This window comes from Podarcis vaucheri, assembly GCF_965113315.1.
Source record: "Podarcis vaucheri genome assembly, chromosome: 6".
NCBI lineage: Eukaryota > Metazoa > Chordata > Lepidosauria > Squamata > Lacertidae > Podarcis > Podarcis vaucheri.
This window is the reverse complement of record NC_138764.1, coordinates 60,777,749-60,792,244: the sequence shown is the minus strand read 5'-3', so window position 1 is coordinate 60,792,244 and position 14,496 is coordinate 60,777,749. Positions and strand designations below refer to the sequence as shown.

The 14,496-nt window shown below is 42.0% G+C and overlaps 2 protein-coding genes across 2 annotated transcripts in view; one reads left to right on the top strand and one right to left on the bottom strand.

Moving 5' to 3' along the window:
* Positions 1 to 513: 513 nt before the first annotated feature.
* UQCC2 (ubiquinol-cytochrome c reductase complex assembly factor 2) lies at positions 514 to 9,386 on the top strand. Its single transcript, XM_082226904.1, has 4 exons — positions 514 to 708; positions 6,761 to 6,835; positions 7,516 to 7,585; positions 8,855 to 9,386. Exons 1-4 carry the CDS (start codon positions 571 to 573, stop codon positions 8,947 to 8,949), a joined length of 378 nt encoding a protein of 125 aa, XP_082083030.1. The 5' UTR covers positions 514 to 570; the 3' UTR covers positions 8,950 to 9,386.
* Positions 9,387 to 9,891: 505 nt separating this feature from the next.
* The window catches only part of ITPR3 (inositol 1,4,5-trisphosphate receptor type 3), a 98,100-nt gene continuing 93,495 nt past the window's right edge, over positions 9,892 to 14,496 (bottom strand). The window contains exons 55-58 of the mRNA XM_082226818.1: positions 14,099 to 14,264; positions 13,084 to 13,244; positions 12,445 to 12,606; positions 9,892 to 11,387 (exon numbers count right to left, since the gene is read on the bottom strand). Of these exons, the coding sequence (XP_082082944.1) occupies positions 11,319 to 11,387; positions 12,445 to 12,606; positions 13,084 to 13,244; positions 14,099 to 14,264 (558 nt within the window). The 3' untranslated portion in view covers positions 9,892 to 11,318. The remainder of the gene's footprint in view (positions 11,388 to 12,444; positions 12,607 to 13,083; positions 13,245 to 14,098; positions 14,265 to 14,496) is intronic.

Here is a 14,496-nt window from a genome sequence, read left to right as displayed (position 1 = left end):
TTCTTTTCCTCCCGCCCCAAAAAAAAATCCAAGCAAGTCTCAGACTGAACCCTAAAGTGCAACCCTGCAGAGCTGTCATAAAGCGCTGGTCTCAACCACACATTTTCCAACTTCGGGAAATGATGGTCGGTATTTGGAATTTGCATTGGCAGGGCTACTTTTCAAATGCTCAATTAGTCCCGAGTCAGGAGGAGGAGCTTGAAGTCCCTTTGCCGCTAACTCATAGTTTTCAGTGGGCACGACCCAGCTGCTCAATCACTGCGACCGTATCCCAGATTTCTCCCTTCATTTCCATGAATCCGTTTCGCCAATGTAAACCCGGAAGGTTGTCATCCTGAAACAGAGAGGCGCCTCTCTGATTTTTCTTATCTCTGCGGCCCCGCGGGTCTGGGAAGCTCTCCGGTTTCATCTGCGCAAGTACCAATCCGCTCTCTCCGCTTTAACTAGAGAGGAACTAGAGAGTCGGAGGAGCCAATCGCCGCGCCTCCGTTGGGAATACTAATAACGGGATTAGCATAGCCCGGACCACGTGAGCCACGCGCCAATGGTGTCACTCAGGCGTCTGCCAAGATGGCGGTGACGCGGTACCGGCGCTTCTTGAAGCTCTGCGAGGAGTGGCCCGTGGAAGAGACCAAGCGCGGGCGAGACTTGGGCACCTTCCTTCGGCAGAGGGTGGCGCAGGCCTTCCGCGAGGGAGAGAACACGCAGGTGGGGCGGGGGCGACGCCCGGAGGGGGAGGGGGTAGGTCGGCGCCCTGGCCGGCTGGTCCCCGTATTATTTAATTCACATTTATGTGGCGTGCTTAGGGTGGCCACCCTTGTTCTGGCAAAATACAGGGCGGTTTGATCTGGTGCTGAAGTGACTTCAAAGCAATACAATCTATTTCAGACGAACAGCCCCTCTGGAACTTGTCACACGTGCATACATACACGTGAATTTCCAACACGTGCATTTGGAGAGGATCCGTAACTTGGGGGAGAGAGAGCTCAAATACAGGGGGTAGCATTTTGCATGAAATATGTCCTGTATTAAACAGGAGGGGTGGAAACCCGTGTGTGTTTGTGCCTCTGTGTGATCCTTTCAGGACCGGATTTAGGTTTGATGAGCCCCTAAGCTACTGAAGGTAATGGGGCCCTTTATATGTCCAGCTGTCCTTTGTCAACAACAAATGGTCACTGTTTTTTGTGTTGAACATATGCTATTTGGTAATTTATGGACCTAATAGGTATCTAAAGCCTTTTACACATAAAATATGTATTTTATCAAAGTAATTATTGAACTGAAATACAATTAAGAAGTATATTAATAATGAAACAATTATTAAGCTCTCACTGTATGTAGGTTTTATTTTATTTATTTTTTATCTTATATTTTGGGAAAGTACATCCAATATTTTTTCCTTAAATTTTTTTGGGGCGCCCAAGAGGGTGGGGCCCTAAGCTATAGCTTGTTTAGCTTATATGTAAATCTGGCACTGGATGTTTGCGTAGCGTAATGGTGAAGAGACGGCACAGGCTTCTGGGTGCTTAGTCCCAAATATAGTCGTACCTTGGAAGCCAAACGGAATCCGTTCCGGAAGTCCTTTCGATTTCCAAAACGTTCGGAAACCAAATCGCGGCTTCCGATTGGCTGCAGAAGCCACGTTGGAAGTTCCAGCTTCCAAAGAACATCCACAAACTGGAACACTTCCAGGTTTGCAGCATTTGGGAGCCAAAACGTGCAAGTGCCAAGGCGATTGGCTTCTAAGGTACAGCTGTATTTCTGTGTCTTCAGTAAAGCTTACTCCCCAGGTAAGCGTGCACAGGATTTTAGCCTGAATCAAGCAGGCCCTAGGGTGAGTCATGCCTGTGCTCAGGGCCAGCCCAACAAATTTTAGCACCTGAGGTGAACCATTAAGATGATGCTCCCACTTTCCGGGCCAGAGAAGAAGGGGGGAATGAAGATCTAAATCAGGGACAACAGGAAAAGAAAGCTCTTCATTGGTATATGCTACCCTGTGGATCCTGCTGCCTGAGGTGGTTGCCTCATGCTAGAGGCCGGCCCTGCTAGAGTAGCCAGATTTGAATACAGGGTGGGGTCCCTGCAACTTTAATAGTTGTTCAGAAGAGGGATGCTTTTGGCAGGTGTCCTTGCCATGCAAGCAATTTTTAAGGTGCAGGAACCTTGCCTTTTATATCTATGGGCCTCGTCCAAGACATTCTGCTGCCTGAGGTGAATCCTTCCCTCCCCAAGTCAAGAGGTGGAGTATGCCAAGGCCAGTCATGTTGTTATTTGGGCAGCTGAGGCAGAAAATCCTACAAGCATCTCTCCCCTGTTCTGGCAGTAAAATACAATAATAAATGCATCATAGTTTGGTACCCTTTCATGACTCTCAAAATCATCTGCCTCTTGTGCTGCCTAATATTAGAGCCGGCACTGTGCATCTGACCACTCTGCTCTCAGGTTTCCAGGAGAATTAATGAACTCCATTTTAGAGCTCTTCACTATCTAAATGCTTTTAATATATATGTATATATCTTATTTGAGACCTCACTCTTTGTTTAATGGGACTTGGTGCCAAGGGGCAGAGCAATCTGCACCCCACTTGCAATGGGCTGGGAAGGCTAAGCTAAATGGGCAGGAGTGCCATTGATGGGATATCCAGTAACAGTGCGCAAGATCCCCAAATGGGGTATTCCTGGGCTTGAGCCGATCTCACTGCTGCTGTGCAACAGCATGAGGCCCAATCCAATTGTATGTTGCAATTGTACTGCCCCCTCCACCTTAGTCACTGTTTGCACCAGGGCTCTGAATGCAGTATTAGCCATGCCAGCAGCAGGGTTGAGTTACAACTTTAATATGCAGGTTGCTTCACTGTGGGTTTTTGACACTTCAGAATGAAAAGATTCCATTGGAAATGTGGTGACAAGTTAGAAAGTTCTTCAGTTTTTTTCCTGTGTAAGGTGGGATTGCCCTCCACTGCAGCATGTGGCAAGGAAGGATATAAATGTAATTATGATATCAGTTGCATGAAATTCTCTGATAAACTGCTCTTGGCAGGAGTAAATGATTGAAGTGCTGTATAAAAATACTTAGATAAATTCACTTCTTCCCAAGCCACTTACCATGACTGCTGTGTAATGTCCATAGCCTCTGTTTTTCTCTGGATTATAGCACAATTTTTGAAAAGACCCAATCACAGGAACACACCTCTTGTTCCAGGTGGCTTAAGAGGTTAAGGCTGTGGCTTTAATAGCATATACAGTGGTACCTCAGGTTAAGAACTTAATTCATTCCGGAGGTCCGTTCTTAACCTGAAACTGTTCTTAACCTGAAGCACCACTTTAGCTAATGGGGCCTGCCGCTGCACCGCCACTGAACGATTTCTGTTCTCATCCTGAAGCAAAGTTCTTAACCCAAGGTATTATTTCTGGGTTAGTGGAGTCTGTAACCTGAAGCGTCTGTAACCTGAAGCGTCTGTAACCTGAGGTACCACTGTATAGAGACTTTTGGCAAGTACATTTCGACATGCAGTGGTGAAAAGAGCTGCACATGTTGAAATTCCCTCTTTTGACTGACTCCAGTAAAATATACTCTTATGTGTATTATCATCACAGTGCTCTACAAATGGGTGTCATATTAATTCTTACATGGAAATTCCTTTTCAGAAATTTAGTATATGATGTGAACCTTGGTGCAGTGGGGAACTTGAAGGTAGGGCCAGATGAAATGAATAGTAGGTATCTGGATCTGACTTAAAGAGTTCCCTAGTTTCTCATTAAAGTCTTTTGTCTCTGATTTCCAGGCAGAGCTAGGTTTTCTGCTGGCTCTGATGCTTTCAAAAATTATTCTTTTTCATTTTTGAAATACCTAAATGTATCCAAAGGCTATACACAGAGTAAAGCAAAGACAGTCTGAGCCCACAAGCATACAATGTAAAAGACACAACACAAAAACAAAAAAAGGGGGAAGGAAGGGAAGAGAAAAATAAGGAAACTCAGGGACCAGTTCTTAGTTAGTTTTTATAACCATCAGTTTCATTGGAAACGATTCAGGGGAGGAACTTGCCAAATGGCAGCTGGTCTCTTGGTTGAACTGATAGCCCTCTTTCTGTGCTGCAGTCAAGTGCCAAAAATTGTTAGGTTCCCTTGCCCTCCAGGTTGATGCCGGTTTAAAACCAGGTTCATTTCGTTTGCTGGATGTATCGGCTTTTGTTGGATTATTTCCAGGTTACTTAACTGATAGAGGCCATTTCTATGGCCTTGAGCTTTTCTTGATTTCAAGTCATGATTTGTTCAGCACTGAAAATGTTTTGGAGTCAGTTCTTAATGCCTGGGACATCAGCGTATGTATGCATTGTGGTAGTACATCACCACAAAATGGTCTCCATGGAAGAAGAATGCACTCTTTGCAAAAATTAATGAAATAAATCTATGGCAGACACTCATTTTTAAGAGAGTCACTATCTTCTGAGCATCCTCAGAGCAGGGCTGTTCTGTTACTTTTGTCTGCTCCATCCATTTCAGAACGTGCTTTTCCTTTCTTTTTGTGCTCAGAGCAGCTGATTCCTACCTTAATTTTCCAAAACTGTCATCGGTTTTGAAAAATTTAAATTGATGCTTGCAGCGCTGATATCAATTTGTATGTATAAAATACTTTATAAAGAGATTATTATTTTTTGCCAAATAGCAGGAGGGATGCATAAAGAGCAGAGTCAGAGATATAAAGGTACTTTGTAAGTCTAATGTCTGTTTTATCCATGTGTAATGAGATGTGCTGGGGCATTTTTTCTTTTTTGAAAGGCTATTTCTGCTTTCCACATGATAGCTGCAACACTATCAGGGTTTTTCAGTGTGAATACAGAAATATGTAAAACTCAGTATTATACAAGCGGTCTGCCCCATTTTTCTGATTTGAACACCGGCCAATATCTTGGGCTGTGGAAGAAAAGACACGTCATATTATTCTGACTTGCATAATTCAAGCAGCCGATTATTGCTTTCCAAGATGCCGTTTGGTCATTACATGACTAGATATCATTCTTGTAGTTTATGTCACATCTCCCCCAAAAAAAATCTCTCATTAAAAAAATATGTTTATGCATCATTTTTTCCGTCTGAGAAGACCAAGTATAATAAAACTTAGAAATGAATATGATAGTTAGATGACACACCTTCCACATGACCTTGAAGTGTGCTTTGTCCTCTTATCTAGTGCATCTGGGCCACAGTTATTGACAGTATCTTGGATTAAATGCATTTCCCCCCTCTGTGAAGAGGTTTGCTCGTGCTTGTTGATCTGTTTGGCATATTTTGGAGCTGTTTATTGTGCAAACACTTCTTTGCAGCTCATCAGTGTAACGCAGTGTGAAGAAATCCTGTTTATTTGAATTAAGTTGTAATGGGTATTGTGTAATGTGTTCTGACATTTGTATCGTACTGTGCATTGTAATGTATTCGATGTAGGAAGTTTTCTGTCTGGTCTGGTGAAAACTAGTTTTAACTGTTGCATGGGGCCTTAACTGACAGCCGAGAGAGAATCCTTAGTATTCGGGAGGGAGGGAGAGAGAGTATGCATATTTTGTTTGCTGGGTGCAAGCTTGGAATTTTCAGTTAGACAGTATGATTGGATGGAGCTGGACTTGAGTGGCCAGACTAAATGTGTGCAATATTGTTAGTTAATTGAAAACTGGAGTGGGCTGGAGACTTGGAGTTAAGGGTGGTCAGTGACAGCAGAGGAAGGGAGTCAGGGAAGAAGGAAGACGGAATGCCTTGTTGGCTGATAACTTGCTGTGGGTAGCTGAATCACTTGGCTTAGGCTGAGGAGGAAAAGGGAGAACCTGAACGTTGGTCTCTGGTGACTGGCAGGAGAGGGCAGATTTCCAGGGCAATGCAGCAAAAGAAATCTCTTCAATAGGTCAGTAAAGGGTTGGATGAAGAGGCTTCCAACAGAGTCCTCCATAATAGTGTTAACTGGGGTGGAGAGAATACAAAAGCAATTTGGCTAAAGGGCTTTAATCATAGAACTCTAGAGTTGGAAGGGACCATGAGGGTCATCTAGTCCAACCCCCTGCAATGCAAGAATCTCTTTTGCCCAATGTGGGGCTTGAACCAACAACCCTGAGATTAAGAGTCTCTTACTCTACTGACTGAGCTATCCAATTTACTGTTCCTTTAAAGCTTAGCTGGATATAAGAGATTGGTATTTAAAGTGACAGTAAGAAGTTTAAAAAGTATAATCTAAAGATAAAGGGCTATTTTTGAAGTAACCAGAAAAACATTTGCACATAATAATTGTATAATAAATAAATGTAATTATCTCTGTTAATTATCTGTATCTGACCGGCTTTGTACCATGCCTGTACCCCACAGTTAAGGAATATTGGTAAGCTAAGGGTTCAAAGGAAATAAGTGAGACTGAATGGTGGCAGGGCCTGGGTTTAGAATTTGCCATTGACATGGGATTTGGGTTTTGTCATTTTTGAGTAAGTAAGAAAATGCCCCCTTCCCTCAACAGACAGCTTCATTTCTTCACAGTATACTCAGGACTTTTGGGTTGATATGTGAAAGAGCTGAAGCTTAGATAGGTTTTTGCTCAAGGGTGGGCTTCTGATTGTCTTTTAACTCAGTGACTCTGTTGGAATAGATAGGAAGAACAAAACTAGTTTGCATTTTAAAATGTAATGTCTTCCTCTACAACACTGGTAATATAAAATTTCTGTTCAATGGAAGTGTTGTTTACACTCTAGGAATAATTTCACTGTACTTTTGTACTCTTGCAGATTTCTGATCCAGTGACCTGCGATGAAATGTTTGAGAGTTTAGCCAAAATCCATACCAATTACTATAAAAACAAGGTAAGTCCTATCACTGTGACCAGGTACCCAGTGTTAGAATCTGACAGCTGCCCCTGGGATGTGTTTTGTAATCCTGATACTAAGACCCTTCTGATTTATCTTTAGCAGGGGAAGCCAACATGGCACCTTTGAGATGTTGTTTGACTCCAGCTCCCATCAGCCCTAGCCAGCATGTCCAATAAAATCATAGAATTGTAAAGTTGGAAAGTACCATAAGGGTCATCTAGTCCAACCCCCTGATAATTATCCCATTATCAAGGTTAATGGGAGTTGAAGTCCAATAACATCCAGAGGGCACCATATTATCTACCACAGTGTCTTTGCTTTTTCTTGAGCAAGACAGTTCACCTTTTACTGTGTAAATTGGAGTGGCAAACCTGTGGCTCTCCTAGTGTTAATAAGACTACAATTGCCCCAATCCGTCGCTACTGGCTATGCTTGCTGGGGTTGATGGGAATTGTAGTCTTGCATTTAGAGGACCATGTTAGCCATCCCTTTTTCAGAAATGCATGAAAAATATATATGAAACAGCAGTGAACATGTTCGTGCTATAGCATTTAGCAAATTTACTTCAGCATACAATTTTGATGTCATATGAGAAGAAAGATTAAGAGAACATTGTTCTCAGGGGAAGCAGGAGGCTGCTATATTTATATATTTTTTTCTGTTTGTTTGCATAGTATCCACGTTTGAAAGATACAAGCTTTACTGGGGTGACAGTTGAAGAATGCAAGCTAGTCCTTGCAACAGGTATTTGAGCAAACTATACTTTATCCATTTACTGTTCTGTATCTGGTTGGCTAAAATGATTCAGCTGCCCTTTACATCCCCCCTGCTTTGCGCCCAGGAGTTTCCTCCCTCCCTCCTTCCCATAAATAGCCTTCCCATGAGCAAAACATTATGCAAAAGCTGTTTGTAATGCATCAGTTGTATTCAGTCTTTAATGTTAGTGCTAAGAGTAACACTTGAGGAATGTGGCACACTATGATAAATGGATTTTGTGTCCCAAAAAGTTGAGCTTAGTCTAGGAAATAGATGCAAGTAGGACTTGCAATTTCTCACTCCCTAACAGCTGTTCAAGATGCCAGCCATTCCTTCTCTTGCAAGCTGCATGGGCTGCCAAGGAGGGGTGCTGCCTCTTGGGTTTTTTTACAATAATAATTTGTACTATTGAATACTTCAGGGTCTACCTGACCGTGCTAATACTGCTCTCTTGCTGCTCATCAGCCCTGTTTTGCCTCCAATCCTTTCAGTACAGAATTGGGGTTTTCAGCGTTTAATTGCCCTGCGTTTGAGACACACAAGTCTGAAGAAGGGAGTGTGTGTTCCCAGAGCTAATTAGCCTCAAATTAAGACTCCCGGTCACTCCCACAATAGACATCAGTAATCAACTGATTTTGTTGCTTTCCATTTATCCTGCATTTGTGGTTTCTGCTTGGGAACAAAAAATACGATAAAGAACAGTCTAAATTAACCTGTGTAGAAGCTGCTTTCTCTGCTTGGTTTCACTTTTTACAGTTCAAGAGTTTTCTATTATACTATGATTTATCTAAGCTAACTGTATCGAGACAAACAGCCTTTATAGAAACAGTAAATTTAAACATCCCTGAAGTGTCCTGAAGCTAAATAGCAGTCTTATGTTCTGGCTGCAGTGCATAGAAAATGCTAGTCTTTGCTGGCTCCACATGTACTGTTCTAAGGAGAGCAGGTCTGCCCTGGGCAGCAAAACATAAACTTATTGAGATGGAAACGAATGGTTGTTTCACACCTTATGGTTTTTAGAGTGTACTTTAAATGGAGTGGTTGGACATGATTAATGTGAGTGTTCAGGCATGTGAACTGCACAGGCACATGCGCCAGGGAACTAGGACTGGCTGTGGCTTTCTGTCACATGTATACATGATGGCAAACATGCATCTATCACCATGTTACTGTTTAAGCAGCCTCTTAAAGAAAATTGTTTTTATAATGAAAACCCTATTATTATTTTTTGTCTTTTCTGACTTCCTCTTAATGCAGCTAGCTTGAAGCAGATGGAAGAAGCAAAGAAAGGAAAATGGACAAAGTTACGTGAGAAATTTTCTGCCAAGAATCCTGAAGAAGATTCCAAATGATAACTTTGTGACACTAGCCAATTTTCCTAAAGCTCTATATTTTGCTTCCTTGAAACAGAGGTTTGTTTGTTTCATTTGCTTACCTAGGATGATGTCGGACTTTTTAAAGCAAAGAGATCTGGTTTTGACATCTCATCTCAGAACCATTTCTTTCTCAGGGAACAAAGCTTCAGTATTGGGTGAAGCTATTCTGGAATGGGACAAGCAAGCCCTTCTTGATTACTTTGATTTATAGGAAGATGTTAGAAAGCCTTTAAATATATTGATGTGGTTGCCACTCTTCGGCATGTCTAGGTGTTTGCATGTTCTTTAGGGAAAAGTGATATGCTGTTGAACACAGCTGGTATGCAGTTGATATGCTGGGCCATCACTGAATTGTATTTCATGGCTTTTTAGAATTCAGAATATTCCCAAACAAATACAGGCACTACGGCATACAGATGTGTGGTCTTGTGTGTTTTACTGGAATGCCACCACTTATTCAAGGAAGGCACAACTGCCATATGTTGGTGCAAAATTGTTGCAGTAGAGCACTCAAGCTCTACTTTTCAAGCTATTTGTTCTGTAGAATACCAGTTTTTGCTGTAAAAAAATGGGCAATAGTAGACAAGTTTCTAAAAACAAACGGTTCACCATAATCTGCCCCTGCAGTTCAAGCAGCATCTGTTCTCATCTAGCATGAGAAAACAGTTAGGGCCAGTAGGTCTTCCAGCATTCTGTGCAAACATGGAATTCACCCCAGAATGAGCCTAGGAACACCCTGGAATCCTGTGGCAAGATTAGTCGGGCTAGTCAGAGCATTTAATGAAAACCTACTGAAAATGGTATGTCTGAAATATTTGCTTAAATAGCTTCAGTATCAAGCAGAATCCAACTAATCCAACAGATCTTTAAAAAATCTGCTCAGTCATATTAATGTCTGACAAGCATATCAAGAGGTGATTCCTTCTCCCTTCCATTTTATTGTATTTGGTTCTGTTTGTGTTAACTTAAGGAAGTTACCACATTAAAACTTAAAACAATATTTGTAAAATATTCCAGAGTAAGACAAATTGCAAAGCTGCACTCTTGATTAATGAAATCTTTTCCCCTCCCCCCTTCAACCTGCACTGTAATATGTACCCTGGAGGAACACCCTGCTTGGGTCAGAAAGGAATGGAAAAGCATATGGAACAAGGAACTGTCATCATCTCCCTCTAGTGGCCACTCTCACAGTTAGACAAACCTGTACCTAATGTACTCTGTTTTATTTACAGTTGAGTTTGAGTTGTAGCCTGGCTGTTGAAGATGAACTTGCAATGCTTCTAAATGGTTGGGGAAATACTCTGGGGCAGTGTATGTTGATTAGGGAAATTCTAAAACAGTCTTTCGCAGTGTGGTGCCCTCCAGTTCACACCAGCACCCGCCAGCATAGCAGGGCTGATAGAGGTGTAGTTAATTTACATCTCAGGACTTTTATAATGTACTCTTTTTCTCTCTCCATCCTTCTCCCCAAACCTGTTTTCTTACACTAACTAACTAATGATCCTTCAATGTCCATTCTGCTGATAGTTGAAATATTACTGCTACCTTGCATTAGCCAACTGAAATAATCCAGTTCTACCACCTTTTAACCTTCCCAGAAGCAGGCTAACGCCCAAGTGTGTACTGTCTTCTAACCTATTGTGTGAGCGAGAGGGGGAAGAGATTTCTCTTTCACAGTGCAGCACAAACATGCAATCTTCCGCTAACGCTGATAAAAGTCTCTCCATGGAACAAAATGCCATTGCATTTCTCAACAATGGAATCTGCCGCTCGTCTTCAGTCGAAGTGTTAAGCTAATAGTAGATTTTCTTAGTTTCTTCTTGGGTTAGATAGGATTCTAGAGATGAAGAAAAATGCCAGTGACTCCAGGAAAACTGAGATGACAAGCTTGTAAAGAGAGATCCATGTATGTTGAATTTCATGGACTCTGTTAAAATAAGTTAAAATATAGCAACTACTACTTGCTAGTAACAGTGTCAATCCTATTTGCACCTGGCTGTGAAGCCATCAAAATGTAGTGCATGGAGACAGATAACCCATGTTATAGCAACAGAGCTATCATAAGGAGCAGCAAAGCTCCCAAATGTATGGTAAACTATGAATCCGCACAAAGCGACAAATCATACTAGTTGTCAGCTTCAGGTCTCTCTCTTGAATAAAATGCAATCAGCCCTACTGGAGTTGAACAGAAGGTGGTGCCGGAATGCCAAAATATGAATCATCATGACATGAATCGGCTTTCTTTGATGGATGAGATCTGTGCTGGCAACCTAGTACCAAATATCCTCCTCAGGAAGTGCATATGTAAAGTAGAGTTTTAGCTTGGTGAAGTTGATTCTGCTGTCTCAGTGGTTCAGGCTGTTCTGGACATCCACAAAGCCCATCCGCTGCCTTCGCTTCCTTTGCTCTGTCATCTGGAATATAAAAACAGGGGATTTAAAAGATGGTTTTCATTTCTTCAGTTGAATTCACAACACCATTCTTTTATCAAATTTACAAGTGTTCTCTGCCACGAACCCCTGCATGTTGAAGCTTGTGAGGTCTTTCGCTAGGTGTACTCAGCTAACTGGCATTACTCATGTAGAAATGTACCCACACTTCCCTGACCTACATGTTGTAGAGCAGGGAGAGGGGTAACCTTGAGCCACAGGCCAGGGATGCCAACTTGAATAAAATATGGCCGAGGGGCAAGTAAGCCCCTCCCTGATTAATTACAAGACGCTGCAGGCACACACTATTTGAATGGCAATGCCTATGCTTAAAAATTTCAGGGGGGATTAAGCTGCCCATTCATCAGCTGATGCACAGAGAATTCAATCCATAGTTGCTCTCCCCCCCATTGCCTGTGGGCCAATTATGACAGATGGGTGGTCCTGTTAGGTGGGGGAGATGAAGATGTGGCCCATAAAGGTTCTCTACCCCCACTGTAGAAAGAGATCAGTTAAGGCAGATGTTATCTTTGGGACAGAGCATCCTCTACTGTTAATCTTTTTGGGGCAACCTGCTATTAGCTTTCACCAAATAAGAGTTCTTTGCAGAACTCTTATTTGAAAAGACTAACTGTGGCAATAGCTACGAGTTGGATTGTGTGCTTGGATTATACGAGAGGAATAGTTTGAATCTCAGGGCTGGCAAAGGCTAGCTATTTGCCACATTGTGAATTGTAATCATAACGTTTTACTTATTTATTTTGACAGTTATTAAGCATGCCCTCTGGACAGCCTACACAAAATTCAAAGCAATAAGATAACTTTGTATTTCTACGAATGTTGCCAGGGCTGCTCTGTGCTTCATCTAAAAGCAATTGCATTCAGACAACAGGATATTTCCCCCAGAGAGCATTATTTAGTTGAAAGGTTAGCAAATGTGGTCTAATTCTATGACATCCCAAAGTTCCGAAAAGGCGCTGCTTCTCTTAGTTCATTCCCTTAGTCCCTCCCCAAAGCACCCTGTTCCTAAAGTTTCTCATACCTGCTCCTTCAGCTCATTCAGCTGTGATGTGAGATGGGATACCAATTTCATGGTGGAATTCAGTTTATCCTGTAGACACCGGATCTCGTTCTGCTCCCCTTCACCTTCGTTGCTGACCAGTGACATGGCTCGCATCCGAGGGAACCAGTCCAGGTTCTTGTTCTGGAACAGTCATTGCAGGAAACAAGTGTTTTAAGGGAATAACGAATCAGAGCAAAGGTAGCCTGGCACCGCAAAACAGGTAGGGCAGAACCTAAGAGAGGGCAGTCAACTGTCAAGAACAAAGACTCTGTTGCTAAGTCCTGCCTGTTGGAGCAAGAGAGAGGAGTTACCCATCCACTGGTGGAGAAGTGATTCTGCAATAAAGTTAGAGCACCCAGTGTATTAATAGCACCCCTTCAAAAGCACAATACAGAAATTAAAAACCAAGGCAGTCCTTGCTTACAAGCCAGTACAGGTACCAATTCTTGAAGTTACATCCTCTCATACATCTGGCCACTGGCAGAAGCCAGATTGCAAAACTGAAGGGAAGTAGACCTGGGGCAACTGATTTTATTTGAGATTATATGCATCACACACAGGCTGCCCACTAAAGCTGCCTTTTTCCAAAGTGTTTGCAAGAGCATTGATCACCTTTACCTTTATCATTTGTGCTACGTAGCTCTCAGGCCCTGTGTAGTCAGTCTTGTTTTTGACTCGCACCAGCACTATGAAATACAGGTAATTCCACATGTTGTGTTCAAATTTAATGTGCTCCTCAAAAGATACAGTCTTGTTGTCAAACTTGTCCCTTTCGAGTCCTAAGGAAGTAATGAAGAAAAGGAGAATGCTAGGTTATCTAGCAACTGCTGCACCCATCCATAAGTCCCATTAAAGAGACTGATTCTGCACGCATTTTTCTCTACTTGACCTCCACTTGTAGCATACAGAAATATGAACAGCATAAGTTGGTCAGTGGGGTGCTAATGGATGGGTGGTCATGTTCACAGCAGGGAACTGGAAGAGAAAGCCTTTGGGGTTCTTCCAATCTAATTTTAGCAGGTCTTGAGCAGAAAATGGCTAGTGCCTAATGTTCACGGCTGAGCAGTTAAATTTCTAATTAGTGTACCTGTTTTGGACACTTAAAGAAATCTCTAAAATTGAAAACATGCCTTAAAAGAAAAGATGGATGGAGTAGTTTATATCCACTTCAAGAGACCTCTTGAAATCTAAACACCAACGTTAACAGTGTAAAATAGGAAAGCTGAGATATTATGCATATTATCTCAAGTGATACTGCACTTATGCCATTTTGCACCCACTGACAGACCATCAGAAGCCAATAAAAATTTGCTTTGAAAGTGAAATTGTGAAAACTTAAATTTGAATGCACTAAGATGGGATACATTTCTGCTGTGTTTTGGATCCTGTATGCAGACCAATGAATATCTGAAGTACAACATATGTTTGTATTGTGGGCAGTTTCAGCTGCTGCAGTCAAATGAACACCCAAAGCCTAACTCCTTTCTGTCAGGGCCTGCAGAATATCCCCTGAATACTTAGTTTACTTTTGGAGAAGGGGATAGTTCCTCCACCAGATAGGCAATGATCTTGTTGGATGTTTGCTGAATATATGAGGGTATTTCCCGGATAAATAGTTTCCCTGGGCAATTACCACATATAAAACATGTTGTCTTCAGGATTTCTTCTTTTTTCTGCTTCTCGCTCCTCAGATCTGCAAAGGTGTCGATGATCACACCAAATATGAGGTTGAGGACTATGATTATGACAATGAAGAAGAACAGGAGGTCGTAGATCACTCGAGCAGGGAAAAGAGACTCCTTTAGGACAGAAAGACAAGGACAGCCATTAAAAGAAAGCATGGCTTCTCTTATCCAGTGCTTTGCTGAAAAATGCCAAACATTACCCTCTAGAAATTGGCAGACAAGTTGCCAACATGCCAGTGGCTACAAGATGAATAGATTTGTTTTGTAAACAATGAAGAAAATATTTGGAAGGATTGGTTGTGTTAGGTGTGCATAATGTTGGAATTGTAAGATCTCACAAAAGGTG

Bases quoted from the DNA above. Each gene is read 5' to 3' on its own strand.
- UQCC2 (XM_082226904.1), top strand. From the start codon at position 571: ATGGCGGTGACGCGGTACCGGCGCTTCTTGAAGCTCTGCGAGGAGTGG. The intron at 709-6,760 runs GTGGGGCGGGGG...GTACTCTTGCAG, and splicing joins GCGAGGGAGAGAACACGCAG to ATTTCTGATCCAGTGACCTG. The intron at 7,586-8,854 runs GTATTTGAGCAA...CTCTTAATGCAG, and splicing joins CAAGCTAGTCCTTGCAACAG to CTAGCTTGAAGCAGATGGAA.